General features: G+C 43.1%; 3 protein-coding genes across 5 annotated transcripts in view; 2 read left to right on the top strand and 1 right to left on the bottom strand.

The window, feature by feature from the left end:
* Positions 1-2,631, bottom strand: part of LOC106612564 (uncharacterized) — a 100,113-nt gene extending 97,482 nt beyond the window's left edge. Inside the window, exons 1-3 of the mRNA XM_014213832.3 lie at positions 2,331-2,631; positions 581-715; positions 161-270 (exon numbers count right to left, since the gene is read on the bottom strand). Of these exons, the coding sequence (XP_014069307.3) occupies positions 161-270; positions 581-715; positions 2,331-2,413 (328 nt within the window). The 5' untranslated portion in view covers positions 2,414-2,631. The remainder of the gene's footprint in view (positions 1-160; positions 271-580; positions 716-2,330) is intronic.
* A 4,035-nt stretch (positions 2,632-6,666) lies between these two features.
* On the top strand, positions 6,667-12,077 carry LOC106612566 (mitochondrial fission factor homolog B). Of its 3 annotated transcripts, XM_014213835.3 has the most exons (8): positions 6,667-6,831; positions 7,500-7,714; positions 7,909-8,081; positions 8,412-8,503; positions 9,255-9,419; positions 10,198-10,254; positions 10,985-11,075; positions 11,193-12,077. In XM_014213835.3, the coding sequence occupies exons 2-8, from the start codon at positions 7,504-7,506 to the stop codon at positions 11,322-11,324; spliced, it is 921 nt and encodes a 306-aa protein (XP_014069310.1). In that variant the 5' UTR covers positions 6,667-6,831; positions 7,500-7,503; the 3' UTR covers positions 11,325-12,077. The 3 variants fall into 3 exon arrangements, with proteins under 3 accessions (XP_014069310.1, XP_014069311.1, XP_014069312.1); XM_014213836.3 differs by lacking the exon at positions 9,255-9,419; XM_014213837.3 differs by lacking the exons at positions 9,255-9,419; positions 10,198-10,254.
* A 483-nt stretch (positions 12,078-12,560) lies between these two features.
* On the top strand, positions 12,561-15,293 carry mrpl44 (mitochondrial ribosomal protein L44). Its single transcript, XM_014213834.3, has 4 exons — positions 12,561-12,798; positions 13,849-14,317; positions 14,446-14,624; positions 14,820-15,293. Exons 1-4 carry the CDS (start codon positions 12,572-12,574, stop codon positions 14,992-14,994), a joined length of 1,050 nt encoding a protein of 349 aa, XP_014069309.2. The 5' UTR covers positions 12,561-12,571; the 3' UTR covers positions 14,995-15,293.
* Positions 15,294-16,065: the final 772 nt, after the last annotated feature.

The raw sequence follows: 16,065 nt of genomic DNA, 5'->3' as shown, positions 1-16,065 counted from the left end.
CACACATCAGTCATTTCAGTAGCACCTGCAAATGCTCAGACACATCAAGGGCATGACAACACATGATCAATTCATTTCATATGTATCGATAGCGCTACATTATTCCATAGATACATGTGTTAATATGAAATTATTATTCAGTGTTTGTCTTTGAACTCACGGTGCAAACAGCCCCTTTCCTTGCCCCTCTGTGTCCACCCAGGGCAGCACCTGTACACCCTGTGCACATCCATACTGTACACCTGCCTGTAGGCTGTGTAGTAGCCTGTTCTGCAGAAAGGAAATGACATACAGGTGAAGGATCTTAATTTGATCACCCTGCTGGAGGAGAACTTTCCTGCAATGCAGGAAATGTTAAACTTGTAGTGTATTTGAGGTTTGAAAAGGCTTCTGAAGTCTGTCCATTATTTATCATCCACATAACCATTCAAATTTCCTGTTGCTGAAGGATTATTTTCCTGCTGTATGAAACTGGCTCAAATGAAGATCCTACATCTGTATGAGCCCAGTTATGATAGGAGAGACTCAGTACAACTATCCAACAACAACAACAGGGTACTGGAAAAGACGTGCCACTCACTTCCTTTCGTAGCCAACACACCAGCGGTGGCCAGTGCAGCCTTGCTTCCAGACCTTGACCATCCGAGTGAAGGCCTGGACACAAGGCTGGCGTGCACCCAGCATGGACAACTCCTGCTCCGCACACACATTAGGCCTGCAGAGACACAGAGAGGATGGTTCAGTCTGTAACACTTTACATTAAGTAGCTTGTATACCTGTGTAGTAACATTATAATTACTCTGGGTACGAGGGCTACATTGGTATATACCATGTTGTTATCATCAATTTAATCATTGATTTACAATGGAGTAAAAATGGAGATGAGTGGTTTAGATATCCTTCAAGTGATTAGTGATACACAGGACAGGAGAGGGTCAGGGTTGAGGCTCATGAGAGAGAGTTGCTCCCCCTTCTGACACACCAGAGTTGCTGACCCTTATCACGAACCACCCAGCAGCACCAGACCCTCCAGCGTCTTGACAGGTGCCCAGCGTGTTCCCCCCAGATGAGGTGTGTGTGTCACCAGGGAGCACGCCGACACAGGGGAAACACTGACACAATCCAAGAGGAAGCAAATGCACACATTCCAACAGACACAGTAACATACATTACCTAGATGTGCTATTTTATGTCTATTCACAGCACCAGATAGACCTGGGAAATTAGCAATTGGATTGAGTTCAGCAATGACAACTGGCCATTGTTAGGAGTATCTCATTGTTTAGCTCAAGGCACTCCATACGGCTTGTGCATTACCTGCTGTGGTTCCATAATGTAAAGTAAAACCATTCTATCTGCATCTGTAGTCTGGGTTTTGGTCTGTTCTCCTTTAGAATTCCCTAGACTCATGTTCTCAAATACTCTGCTAGACTTGGACAGTGTTCCAGATACCCAATAAACAACCAATGAAACCCTCCAGGCAATACCAGTTTACAATTTCATAAGAGAAAACATGTCAGAATGTGTGTGTGTGTGTGTGTGTGTGTGTGTGTGTGTGTGTGTGTGTGTGTGTGTGTGTGTGTGTGTGTGTGTGTGTGTGTGTGTGTGTGTGTGTGTTCGTGCATTACTTGGTGCATGTCTGTCTGTCCGCCAGTTAAAATGCTAAGGGAATCAGCAGCTGAAAATCTGAATAACTACATACCGTCATAAATATATCAAAATGTTGTCAGAACAGGGATTTATAACACACTTTTGTCCAAAGGTGTACTTCTGCATCTGAACACCTCATCTGGGTTCGATAGACAGCAGGCTAGGTTAATTAGCTGAGAGAAGTATAAGGCTGCTACATGTAAAAACCCTCTTTCATGCGAGTCCTGCACACGCTCATTCTTTTCGGGAAGTCTCTTGAGAAATGCACATTCCTTTACATCCTCAGTATAATAGTGGTCATGTTTGCGGGGTAAAGTATAATATGGTTTATTTTACGTGAGGTGCACAAAGAGCGACGCCTAGAGGACAAATGCATCCAGTCAAAAAAGACAGAGTAAATGATACAGATATAAAGTTAGTATCCAACAGTAGAAAACAGTGACAACAAAGCCTAATAACCATGATTTGTTGTGGTTGATCCCTTTAACCAAAAGTAGCCCGGCCTATTGAAACATGCTGCAATAACACATTTCCAATGAAGAGCCGCAAATACCAAACGAAGCATTTATTCATTTGACTATTTACAGATTCAAATGTTCATGTGTCACATGAAGGCTATAGTGTGCTCATGTATTAGATGATTCAACATAAAATAGTCGTGCAACTCTAAATTCACTCACATGTCAGGCTGTAACTCCAGAGATGATGCGATGCGCGTGGTGTCCAGTGCTATCATACACCACATTAAAATGTCCAAGAACATTATTAATTCACACAGAGAATACCACAAAGTAAAGAATGATGTGGTGAAGGTATATCTCCTATAGTCCCGTCAAATAATGATGTGCATCCTGTCTCGGACTGAAAACGCATCGAAACAAGACTACAATGCTTCGTCTCCAGCCACAAGATTGTACCGTATCTAGAGAGCTTGAGAGAGGGACTTGTTGTCCCTCAGCTTGCATCCCCCTTCACCGTATGGGCTCCATTCACAAGAGTGCCGGAGTACCACCCACGACCACTAGAGGGTCCCTATCATTACTAATGAGATCGATCTCTACTTAGCTGTATTTTGATCGATGAAAAGTGTAGCCTTTTGATTGGTTTGATTATTGATCCATTCACGGCCTTTTTTTTACGAGATCAAAAAAAGTGTACCAACCCTAAGACTTTTTGACATCTTCCTCCTTTTTCTTCTCTGGAACCTGTAGGCTTATTTAATAGTGGTTTATTAGAGTTTATTGACGTTTATATTAGAACTCGTTGAGTTAGAAACAGCGACCTCCAGTGTTGTTGTCGTGAATTTATTAATAGCTATGTATTATAGGAGACTGCCCTACATCGCAAATTTGCAGTTCTCTCATTTGTTAATTCAAATGTAGGCTCACAGTACTGAGTGCAGAGTGGGACATTAATGGCTGTGTGTGTGTGTGTGTGTGTTTCTCTCTCCATCCTGCTCTTTCCCTTCTCAAACTTCTCCCTCTCTCCCCACTTCTTTCTCCCTCTTTCATCTTCTCCTTCAATCACTTCCACTCCACCTTCACTTTCTGCATCTCCTCTGCCTTCTCTTCGACATCTACTTTTATTTTGTAGAGGAAGAATAAGATTAACATCTCATTCTCTGTCTTTTTTCATCATCTCTCCTGTTCCTGTAATATTCTACCTTCTCTTATTCACATCCACTTTCAACCTTTCCACTGTCTTATTCTTCCTATCTAACTTCTCTTTCTCCTTTTCCAACTCCAACTTTCCAACTTTCAACAATATTTACAGTTTCTTGCTCTTCTTCTCAACTTTCTCTTTCTACCTATCCAGCCTCTTGTCTTGAGTTTCTGATCCACCTCTACGCAGACGACACCATTCTGTATACTTCTGGCCCTTCATTGGACACTGGACACTGTGGCCTTCCCTGTAGCTCAGTTGGTAGAGCATGGTGTTTGCAATGCCAGGGTTGTGGGTTCGATTCCCACGGGGGGCCAGCACAGGAAGAAAAAAAAAAAAATGTATGAAATCTATGCATTCACTACTGCAAGTCGCTCTGGATAAGAGCGTCTGCTAAAATGACTAAAATGTAAAATGTGTTAACAACCATCCAGACGAGCTTCAATGCTATACAACTCTCCTTCTGTGGCCTCCAACTGCATACAAGTAAAACTAAACGCATGCTCTTCAACCAATTGCTGCCCACCCATCCAGCATCACTACTCTGGATGGTTCTGACTTAGAATATGTGGACAACTACAAATACCTAGGTGTCTGGTTAGACTGTAAGCTCTCCTTCCAGACTCACATCAAACATCTCCAATCCAAAGTTAAATCTAGAAATGGCTTCCTATTTCGCAACAAAGCATCCTTCACTCATGCTGCCAAACATACCCTTGTAAAACTGACCATCCTCGACTTCGGCGATGTCATTTACAAAATAGCCTCCAATACTCTACTCAATAAACTGGATGCAGTCTATCACAGTGCCATCCGTTTTGTCACCAAAGCCCCATATACTACCTACCACTGCGACCTGTACGCTCTCATTGGCTGGCCCTCGCTTCATACTCGTCGCCAAACCCACTGGCTCCAGGTCATCTACAAGACCCTGCTAGGTAAAGTCCCCCCTTATCTCAGCTCGCTGGTCACCATAGCAGCACCCACCTGTAGCACGCGCTCCAGCAGGTATATCTCTCTGGTCACCCCCAAAGCCAATTCCTCCTTTGGCCGTCTCTCCTTCCAGTTCTCTGCTGCCAATGACTGGAACGAACTACAAATATCTCTGAAACTGGAAACACTTATCTCCCTCACTAGCTTTAAGCACCAGCTGTCAGAGCAGCTCACAGATCACTGCACCTGTACATAGCCCATCTATAATTTAGCCCATACAATTACCCTTTCCCCTACTGTATTTATTTATTTTGCTCCTTTGCACCCCATTATTTCTATTTCTACTTTGCACTTTCTTCCACTACAAATCTACATTTCCAGTGTTTTACTTGCTATATTGTATTTACTTTGCCACCATGGCCTTTTTTGCCTTTACCTCCCTTATCTCACCTCATTTGCTCACATTGTATATAGACTTATTTTTCTACTGTATTATTGACTGTATGTTTGTTTTACTCCATGTGTAACTCTGTGTTGTTGTATGTGTCGAACTGCTTTGCTTTATCTTGGCCAGGTCGCAGTTGTAAATGAGAACTTGTTCTCAACTTGCTTACCTGGTTAAATAAAGGTGAAATAAAAAAATTAAAAATAAAATACCTACTCACACTTCTTCTCCATCCTCTGATTGTAGCTCAAATATGTTTTGACCTATGGTTAATAGGCACCTACCATGAAAGACAACATTTATTTTTACTTCACTATATTCTTAAAGAAAATAATGTACTTTTTACTCCATACATTTCCCCAGACACCAAAAACCTTTTGAATGCTTAGCAGGACAGGAAAATAGTCAAATTCATGCACATGAGAACACCCACGGTCATCCCTACTGACTCGCATCTGACTGACTCTCTAAACACACATGCTTCGTTTGTAAATTATGTCTGAATGTTTGAGTGTGCCCCTGGCTATCCGTAAATTAAAAAAGCAAGAATTTGGTGCCGTCTGGTTTGCTTAATTTAAGGAATTTGAAATAATTTATACTTTTAATTTCGATACTTTAGTATATTTTAGCAATTACATTTACTTTTGATACTTAAATAAAACCATAGACTTTTAGACTTTTACTCAAGTAGTATTTTACGGGGTCACTTTTACTTTTACTTGAGTCATTTTCTATTAAGGTACACTACATGGCCAAAAGCATGTGGACTCCCTTCAAATTAGTGAATTCGGATATTTCAGCCACACCCGTTGCTGACAGGTGCATAAAATCGAACAGCCATGCAATCCCGATAGACAAACATTAGCAGTAGACTGGCCTGTACTGAAGAGCTCAGTGACTTTCAATTGTAAGTGCTGTTATTGTGAAGTGGAAACGTCTAGGAGCAACAACAGCTCAGTCTGCAAAATGGTAGGCCACATAAGCTCACAGAACGGGACCACGAATGCTGAAGCGCAAACCGCGTACAAATCGTCTTTCCTCTGAAAGCAACGTCAGCACAAGAACTGTTTGTCGGGAGCTTCATGAAATGGGTTTCCATGGCTGAGCAGCTGCACACAAGCCTACGATCACAATGCTCAATACCAAGCGTCTGCTGGAGTGGTGTAAAGCTCGTAGCCATTGGACTCTGAAACAGTGGAAACAGGTTCTCTGAGTGATGAATCACGCTTCACCATCTGGCAGACCGACGGACGATCTGGGTTTGGCAGATGCCAGGAGAACGCTACCTGCCCCAATGCATAGTGCCAACTGTAAAGTTAGGTGGAGGAGGAATAATGGTTTGGGGCTGTTTTTCATGGTTCGGGCTAGGCCCATTAGTTCCAAAGAAGGGAAATCTTAATGCTACAGCATAAAATGACATTGTAGACGATTCTGGGCTTCCAGCTTTGTGACAACAGTTTGGGGAAAGTCCTTTCCTGTTTCAGCATGACAATGCCCCATGCACAAAGCGAGGTCCATACAGATCGGTGTGGAAGAAATTGACTGGCCTGCACAGAGACCTGACCTCAACCCCATGGAACACCTTTGGGATGAATGGGAACGCCGACTGCAAGCCAGGCCTAATAGCCCAACATCAATGCCCAACCTCACTAATGCTCTTGTGGCTGAATGGAAGCAAGCACCTGCAGCAATAGTCCAACATCTAGTGGAAAGCCTTCCCAGGAGAGTGGAGGCTGTTATTACAGCAAAGGGGGGACCAACTCCATATTAATGCCCATTATTTTGAAATTAGATGTTCGATGAGCATGTGTCCACATACTTTTGGCCATGTAGTGTATCTTTACTTTTACTCAAATATGACAATTGGGTACTTTTTCCAACACTGCAGAACACTCATTACAACAGATATTATAACAGGTATTTTACTGTACCAAGAACAATCATTTTCATGTGACGTAAAACAACTTCCTGTTTGTCCCCATCCATTACATTCGTTCAGGGCTGCAGTGTATGTTGTTGTCCCTTTCAGCTTCCTGGAATCAACATATAAGGATGCTACATCATTTGTAATGTAATCTTCAGCTGGACCATATTTATTTTTGCACGTATATTTAATTGATGGGAGAAGAATAAACCGAAGGGTAAGGCCAGCTAGGTAGCTACCACTACCATCTAGAAATTGCGTTTCAAAAAGCTAGCTAGCGTGCTAGATAACTGTCTGCCATACCGACATTTCAAAGTATCTGGTCAGGCCGCAATCAGTAGTTAGCTTGCTACTCGCTAAATACTATTTGGAATTGCATTTACGGGGCTTTGTATGGGTAAACATTACAGACACTAAGCGCACCAACATATCTAGATAGCTAACTTAGCTAGCTAGCCAGCTTGATACCTAGACAACTATTTTTGCTGATATTTCAGCCATCCAATGTCTGTTTTGGTTTCATTGGTGAAAATACTAGCTATTAGTAAGTGGACCTCATTTGGAGAGTGGAGATACATTCAGGCCATTGATTTAGATGATCCTTTTATCCTTATCACATGATAGCATCGCGAACATTCGTTATATTTTAATCCAAAGACGAAGACCATCACCATCAAGGTTTCCTGGGGTATAATTAGTTAAAAATAAGCCTATATGTGGCTACATGGCTAAACATTTTTTAGCACCTTTTCTATTAATACATAAAGTAAAACTTGCTTGTCAATGTATTATTGTTGTGAAGGGGAATCCCAAACTATGTTGTGTAACCAGTTAGTTGGGTTTGCTGATATTGAAAGTGAATGATGCTTTTTGTATATTTTCCAGCCAAATGAACGGAGCAGCATTCCCCTCTCCCACTGCAGAGATGGCGGAGATGAACCGCATCCACTACGAGCTGGAGTACACAGAGGGCATCAGCCAGCGCATGAGGATTCCTGAGATGCTCAAAATTGGCCCCTACGGTCATGACAACCCCGAGGCAGGCTCACATGACCTGCACAACATCATGATGCAGGTCCCAGAGAGGATCGTAATGTCAGGTAGCCACGTTGGTCCTCCACAGGGTCTCTGTAGTGTTGATACTCGTGGGCCATGTTCATTAGGCTCAAAATCGCTGATGTTCTCCCAGACACGAGTTTCATTTTCCATTGCAAACTGTTTTAGGTTTCAAGTCTTACTAAACATAACCCTGTATTGGCCCTTATGTGACACCCCTCCTGACTGCTCTTCTCAGGAGACAGTGAGGACTCTCAGTTCCCCAGGCCCAGAGACCTGGACCTGATCCAGTCCACCCCGCTAGAGAGCCTGTCCCTGAAGACTCCTCCTCGTGTCCTCACCCTCAACGAGCGGCCGCTGGACTTCATGGAAATGGAGCGCAGTGCAGCCCCAGCCCAGCCCAGTGAGGAGGTAGTGGAGGCTGGAGAGTCTAGAGATGGACAGAGAAAGTACTGATGGGTTGATGTGATGGACCAGGGCAGGCATGTGCGAACAAGCAGTATCAAACCCTGGTCACCCTAGCAACTTAAGACTGTGCTATCCCTTTGAGCTAAAGCCTAGACATTAGTTATTCGAGCTTACACAAATGTTCAGATCTCTGGCAAGGCCATTTGTCTTGTGATCTTAGTTCACAGAAACACCTCCTCTACACTGAATGTGGAGTTTATTTGAATGTGAAGGCAAAGTCATTATTTTACAGGAAGAGGATATCAGTATTTAACTGTTCTCCCCTTCTCATAGGTGCGTTCGCAAGGGCGGTTGCGGCGGGAACGTTCAGCCAGCGAGAACACCACTGTCCGCCACAATGGCCAGATTGCCAGAAACGATTCAACGTAAGTAGCCTATCAACTGAGGACCACACCCCAGTAGTGACATGCACCATCCACCACACACACACACTCTTCTACAAGCCTGTCCTTTTCCTCCCATCTGTCCAGTGGTTTTCCCCCGTCTGCCGGCCTGTTTGTCCATCTCTCACTCTCTGCTTGTTGTGATAAAGACTTGGTGTCTGTATCTCAACGGTGTTGTTGCTCACTCTGTAGCCTGTTTGGTTGGTAGTTGTCTTTGGGTCTGCACCCTGTGCTGTTGCAATGCTGTGTCATTGTGAAGGTAGTGTAGTTTCCTCCTGTCCTGAGCATGGTACTAAAACTTGCTCTTAATTCTCTTCACTATTAACATATTAATATTTTATACTGTACCAGGGAGAGGCACCTTACAGTAAACTTGGCGTAGAGCCATTTAATCTGTTCAAAGCTTATTTCACTATATAAAGTCCTTGGGGATCCTCTTTTGTTCAGAGCATCTTTGTGGGGGATGATTCATTGGGATCTTTAATTAGGACCTTTCCATGCTTTTGTGTCCGCATCTCCCTTCCTGGTAGAGGGTTAGGTATAGTTCAGTGGTGCACTAGTATGATCTGTTTGGCATCACCCCATCAGTACCATCTCTGTCACTCTTTGGTGGCTGTTATCTCTGCTCAGTGGGTAAAGTGCGGATGGTCTTTCTCCCCTCCCTCTTATTCACACTCTCTCTGTCTCTCTGCTCTGTTTTCTCTGGCTTGGCCACTCATGTTGGTGGGGGCAGTGTGACCCCGTTCCCCCCAGCCCCTCTCCGCGCCTTACCCCCTCTCGCCATGGCCGAGGACGAACAGAACCTGTACAGCGCTAGCGGCGTTCTCTCTTTCATCCAGTCCACCACGCGCCGGGCCTACCAGCAGGTCTTGGAGGTTCTGGACGAGAACCACCGCAGGTGATCCCATGACCCCTCTTAAGGTCATCTCTAGGCTGACCTCTCCCTCTCTGCTCACCGTGCAGAGATTAACCCCGCAATTCAATACAGTACAATTGTATTAATTCTCTCTGAGGCAATTAAGTCCCTGCTGTTGTCTCTTTCGTGTGGACAGGGTCATCAAATCTCGGCTGTTTGGTCAATTTCAAAAATGTGTCATAATTGAATTTGGATATTTGCTCGATGAACAAAATGATTTGTCTTGACCATATTTTGATAATTTATTTTGGGGCAATGGGTAGGAAACACCTGGTAATTTCTAACATTCAGTAACACTATTAATATGTCATGATGTATATTTATCATTGCAAATCAAGATTGACTTTGCTTGATGTGCTCTTATCGAGCTGTGGCCTCACTCAGAGCTTGACTGAATTGGTTGATAGGAGAGTAGTGTGTAGAACTCAGTCATATTTTCATTGAAAACAGTCAGTTTTAAATGAGTCCCATTCTTGCTCTATCCATGTGTTGTAAGGCCATTATCAAGCATTGTCAACAGCCAACCTATATAGTGACGTCTACTCCGAGGAGAAGTTAGTGTATTGGAGATGAATATATTGGCAGTCTTACAGAGGTCTGTTTTACACTGCATGATCGAAGTCATGAGACATTGGAACTATGAAGTTCAAGAGTGAATGTGAGAGACTTTGGGATTGTAAGTGGGAGACTGTACTTTGGTGTGCTGCTCCATCTCTTTCTATTGCTTCCTCTCTCCCTTCCCTGTTTCTGCCCTCTTCAGCAAGCCGTCGCTGCGAGGGGGGTCTGCCTCGACCTCTAACCCGCTGCATGAATCCAGGTAACTCCACCTGGCACGTAGACTTCACTCCTCTCTTTCTTCCTTTTTCCTCCTCTCTCTTTCCTTTCATAATATAGGCCCCTCATACTCAACTCTTGACCCTTTTTTATGTATTATTTTCAACCTTTATTTAACTAGGCAAGTCAGTTAAGAACAAATTCTTATTTACAATGACGGCCTAGGAACAGTGGGTTAACTGCCTTGTTCAGAGGCAGAACGACAGATTTTTACCTTGTTAGCTCGGGGATTCGATCTAGCAACCTTTCGGTTACTGGCCCAACGCTCTAACCACTAGGCTACCTCTTCAGCAAGCCAGTTCCACGCCATTCTTTTCATTGTGCCCTCTAATCAGGATCTGATTTAGACCTGGAACATCAGGTGTGTACAAATAATGATCAGGTAGAACAGAACCAGCAGGCTCCGGACCTCGTAGGGTAAGAGTTGCATACCCCTGATATAGGCTATAGTTATTGTTAGAGGATGAGTGTCGCTGCTGTCAATGTATCAAGTTTCCAATATTAGTTGAAAAGATAGTTGGGCAATGAGTAATATTGTCAATGTATTGTGAATTTATTTATAATAGAAATACATTGACAACAGTTCAATCATTGATCATTAAGCTGAGAACTTCAATGTCATATTATGATTAACGATCAGAAATATAATCTTGCCTGATCCATGATAGAAATGGTTAACCAGGATGTGTTTGGTCTATTTCTCTTCACCCAAGGCTTAACCTGGCCACTCTAGACACTACTCTGGATGTTTCCATGGCTCCTGATGACATGGCTGTCGTAGATGCAGCAACACTTCGACGTCAGGTCTGCTCCTAAATACGTCTTGACTGTACTTCTACGGAAGGTATATAAATGTAGCTGTTTTTGTTTTGGCTATATTGGTTGGTGGTGTTGATGTGATTTTCATTGGTGTGCCTGTAGATCATCAAGCTGAACCGGAGGCTCCAGCTCATAGAAGAGGAGAACAAGGAGAGGACCAAACGTGAAATGATCATGTACTCAGTCACCGTAGCCTTCTGGCTTATCAACAGCTGGGTTTGGTTGCGCCGCTAGAATCCTTTCCTCAGAACCACTGCCAGAGAGTGGAGAACAAAGCCTCTCCCCTCCCCTTCTATGTGTCAAATGTTAGAAAAATGTACTCTCTGCATTTAGCCACAGTGCTGGACAGCCTTGCTCTTGGGCAATGGGATGTTTGTTTTCATTTAATTTTATTGTATACATGTACTTGTAATTATTTTTTACAATGCTATATCATTTTTTTTTGCTTAAGAATCAAAGAATGACTCGGCTGTAAATATTTCTTCATGTTACTCAGTTGTTATCATTGCTCCTGAGGTATTTCCAACAGATAAGAGGTCTAAAGAAAGGAAAACATAAGCCACGGTGGAGACGCATCGAAATGGGTTAAATATTTATTGGGAATTGGAATGATTTGAAAAGATTTTAATATATATATATATATATATATATATATATATATATATATATTGTGAAGTACTGCTGTTATATTGTAAGATAATACATAATGTAAAATTTACTCATGGTTTTAATTGATGTATAGTACTGCAAGGAAATATACAGTCACACTGTTGCTATTACACCATTTTATTCATTATGTATGGCCCATATCCACCAAGCCATAGGCATGATATGCTTTTTCTCCTCATATTTTATCTTCAGTTACTACCTTTTTTTTTTTTACCGAGAACTTTCTGGCTGGAGCACAATGTTATCAAATTGGTTGTAGTTTTCAGCATATTATGCTGAGTCATGTAATTTTATTGGAATAAATGACAAAATAGCTCATTTGGATGTTTGAGTTTAGTTATATTAGTTATTACCGGTATTAATTAGCAGTGTTGGGGAAGCTACTCTGAAAATATAGTTGACCAATTACTTCACACTGAAAGAAGTTAAACTACACTAAAGTTACCCTTAAGAAAAATATAGCTTAACTAAAGTGACTTAGAAAAAGTAGTTCCCTACGTCCAAACTACTTCATGAACGATTATCACATCTAAATCTGAAATGTCATAGACTAAAAATTGCATGAACAGATCACCCCTGTGATCAGATGTAAACAGAATGTGTAAATTAGCCTATTAAACACAGTGATTTAGCCTATTAAACACCAAGCTACTGCTAAATGTAATTAATTACTAGTTGAACTAAATGTAGGTCATTACTCCCTGCCTAACACTTAAGTATTAAGTATATTGTTATTACTATGTTATTACAACGTAAAATGCAACCACGTCTATCTTCTCATCGTTTTTAATCTGGAACTAATTTGGCGCTTTATGGTTGCTTTCCGGAAGGTTTTCATAGTTACACACCATCAGAAAACTGTCATGGCGTCTGGATACATTGTAAATCGTGGTGTGCTAACATTTGGAATTCACTATCAACATGTTTGTAGAAATGTACTCCTTACACAGACCCGAGAGAAGAAGCGATGGATGAAAGCATATACTCTTTTGATGGAAAGAAAGTTGAAGATAGAAGGGCCTCCACCACCTAAACCACGGTATGTAAAATGCTAGCTTAGTAAGGTAAGGTTATCTTGGTATCATAGGGGTCAAGGCCATTGGTGATCATGGTTAGCTTGATAATTCAACCATTTTGTGTAAAATTCAGTGCACCTGTTCGTTATCTAATGCAATACAATACGTCCCCGCAGGAGGCCTTTTGGTAGGCCGTCATTGTAAATAAGAATTTGTTCTTGAGTTCTTAACTGACTTGGCTAGTTAAATAATGGTTAAATGAAAATTATCTTAATAGGATCCATTTGACAATCGATTGGACATGGGCTATAGAATCTGGAGCAATTGACAATAAATACTGAAATTAGCTGGCTAGCCAATATAGAACAGACAACACTACATGAACAAAAGTATATGGACACCTGTTCGTCGAACATGTTATTCCAAAATCATGGCCATTAATATGACTTGCCTAGTTAAATAAAGGTAAAAAAAATATTTTAAAAAGTGCAGCGTGATTCATCACTCCAGAGAACACGTTTCCACTGCTCCAGAGTCCAATGGCAGCGAACTTTACACCACTCCAACCAACGCTTTGCATTGTGCATGGTGAACTTAGGCTTGTGTGCGGCTGCTGGGCCATGGAAACCCATTTCATGAAGCTCTCGACGAACAGTTATTGTGCAGACGTTGCTTCCAGAGGCAGTTTGGAACTCAGTAGTGAGTGTTGCAACCGAGGACAGATGATTTTTACGCGCTTCAGCACTCGCTGGTCCCGTTCTGTGAGCTTGTGTGGCCTACCACTTTGCGGCTGAGCCGTTGCTCCTAGTCATTGCCACTTCACAATAACAGCACTTACATTTGACCGAGGCAGCTCTAGCAGGGCAGAAATGTTGACAAACTGACTTGTTTGAAAAGTGGCATACTATGACGGTGCCACGTTGAAAGTCTCTGAGCCATTTTACTACCAGTGTTTGTCTATGGAGATTGTATGGCTGTGTGCTCAATTTTATACACCTGTCAGTATCTTAGCTACATACTGATTGCATGCACCGTGATCTTCGTTATGAATTTCCCTATGTTCTGTCTCCTAGTGCTCAAAAACCTAACTGGGACTACCATGCAGAAGTCCAGGCATTCAGCAGCCGCCTTAAAGAAAGTTTCTCCCCGGAGCTCCTGAAGACAGCCTTCGTGAACCCCTGTTACATTCAGTCAGAGCAAGAGAGGAGGCATGCACTCGGCGTAGACTCTGAAATGGCCGCTCTGGTCCTGGGGGACAACATTCAGCTGCACACACAGGGCTTGGAGTTCACCAAGAGCTTCTTGTCTGACTGGTGCAGGGCCAGCTTCCCTAGCCTGCCCAGCATGGGAGTGGTCGCCATTGTCGCGCACCTGACCAGTCATCCAGTCGTGTGCCATGTGGCGCGGAACCTCGCCATCGAGGACCTAACTATGAGCGCTCAATTCCCGGTCCCTGACGATGTATTGCACAGTACATTCCTCGCTGTGATCGGAGCACTCCAGGAGAGCAGCGGAGCTGAGAGAGCAGGACTTTTCCTTCGGGTAAGAAGATTCTTACAAATTTCAACACACCCATCTCAACAGTCATGATTAATCATCTCAAATTTACATTAGTTTGTTTGTGTAGCTGAAGATGATCACACCTCCCATGCCCTCTTCTCTCCTTCCAGGATTTCCTGCTCACTCAGCTGGTAGGGAAAGACCTGTTTGAGATGTGGTCGGTGGTAAACCCAATGGGGCTGCTGGTGGAGGAGCTGTCCAAGAGGAACATGGCCCTCCCAGAGCCTCGCCTCACCAGGTCGGCCGGCACCGGCACTGTGCTCCCACTCTACTTCGTAGGGCTGTACAGGTATGCCTCACTGGTCACTCCCATCAGTACGCCTCCTGATAAAGCCAGGAGATTTTCCTGACCAGGAATACGCTGTGTCCCAGGACCTAAAGTGTTTTTTTCTGGTCAGGACAAACTCTTTGTATGTGTTAGTGTTCTGCCGGTAGTTATTTGTTTGTTGATCATGTTACTGAGTGAGTGTGTGTGTGTCCTCAGTGATAAGAAGCTCCTTTCCGAGGCTCCAGGGGAGACCGTTCTGGCTGCGGAGGAGGAGGCGGCACGCGTGGCCCTGAGGAAACTCTATGGCTACACTGAGAACCGGAGACCCTGTGACTTTTCTGCAGCGAAGCAGCCTCGGGCTCCTGGCCTCCAATCCATCAGCAGCAGCTAAAGGGCATCACCCCAAGCACTACAATGTCTTCCATCAGTTGATGACAGCTCTTGACACACCAAAGTCAAGCAGTTCCCTTAGCCTATCAGGACCAACCTCTGACAGACTCATACCTGCAGACATAGGAATACCCTCCAAACTATGTGGTCTCCTCAGCCTTGCAATTAGAGGACTGTCCTTGGGCAAAATATTGTGTTTTTTTGTGTAATATATTATTGATCTAAAAGCAAAATGTTTCATGTCCATAACAAATCTGTATCCCTGAGCACGTCTCTTCAAAGAAAGTTTATCATACCATCTTTGGTTTCTCCTTGTCTGCTTATTATTGGGTGTTATTTATTGATGTATGACATTAGTCTGCTCCAAAAAAAAGAAAAACATGCTTTAGCCATGTGTAAAGTGTCTGGATTGATTTCACAAGAGCAGAATCCAGGACACTAAGTTGGCAGGTCATTTTTGGCTAGTCAGGATCACCTGCTGTGATTGGTTGCCAGGACAATGTCTCTGACATCCATAGTGGGAGATGTGGCTCCTTCCTTTATCCTCTGCAAATGCCACGGCAACGAATCGGCAGAACTTGGGGTGAGAACTCGGCTTGAGTGTCTGGCCTGGTTTATTAAAGCTGTATTTTACTTTAAAAAGTGACGCCAGTATAGACACCCGTTTTAGCACTTTTGTGCATTTATTTGCACAGTATGGGAACAACTGGATAATTGCTATAGACCTGAACTGGGTAATTTGTCTTTTACATCAAATTACTTTTACAGAGAGTATTTGGATTCTGTAATTCATCTTTGTTTCAAATTAAGTATTTTATCTGTAGTGATTGCAGGCAAAACTTAGCATGGCTGAACAGTGATGTTATATCTGGGTGTGAAATATGCACTTGTTTCACTCTCCATCTGGTCCACTTCATGCCAACTGTGTTATCCTCCCTCCCTGGTCCCTCAGCATTGGCAGCAGAACCCGTGGGCCTAGCTGCATTCTTTCTCATCAATTCTTTATTGAAGCTGTCATTTTGCCTTTAGGGGGAGAATGTCTGCAGGCAGAAAGTGTAGGCCAGCCCTAATA

The sequence above is a fragment of the Salmo salar genome, chromosome 09 (genome assembly GCF_965601325.2).
Source record: "Salmo salar chromosome 09, fSalSal1, whole genome shotgun sequence".
Classification (NCBI taxonomy): Eukaryota; Metazoa; Chordata; class Actinopteri; order Salmoniformes; family Salmonidae; genus Salmo; species Salmo salar.
This window is presented reverse-complemented; position numbering and strand designations above follow the sequence as displayed.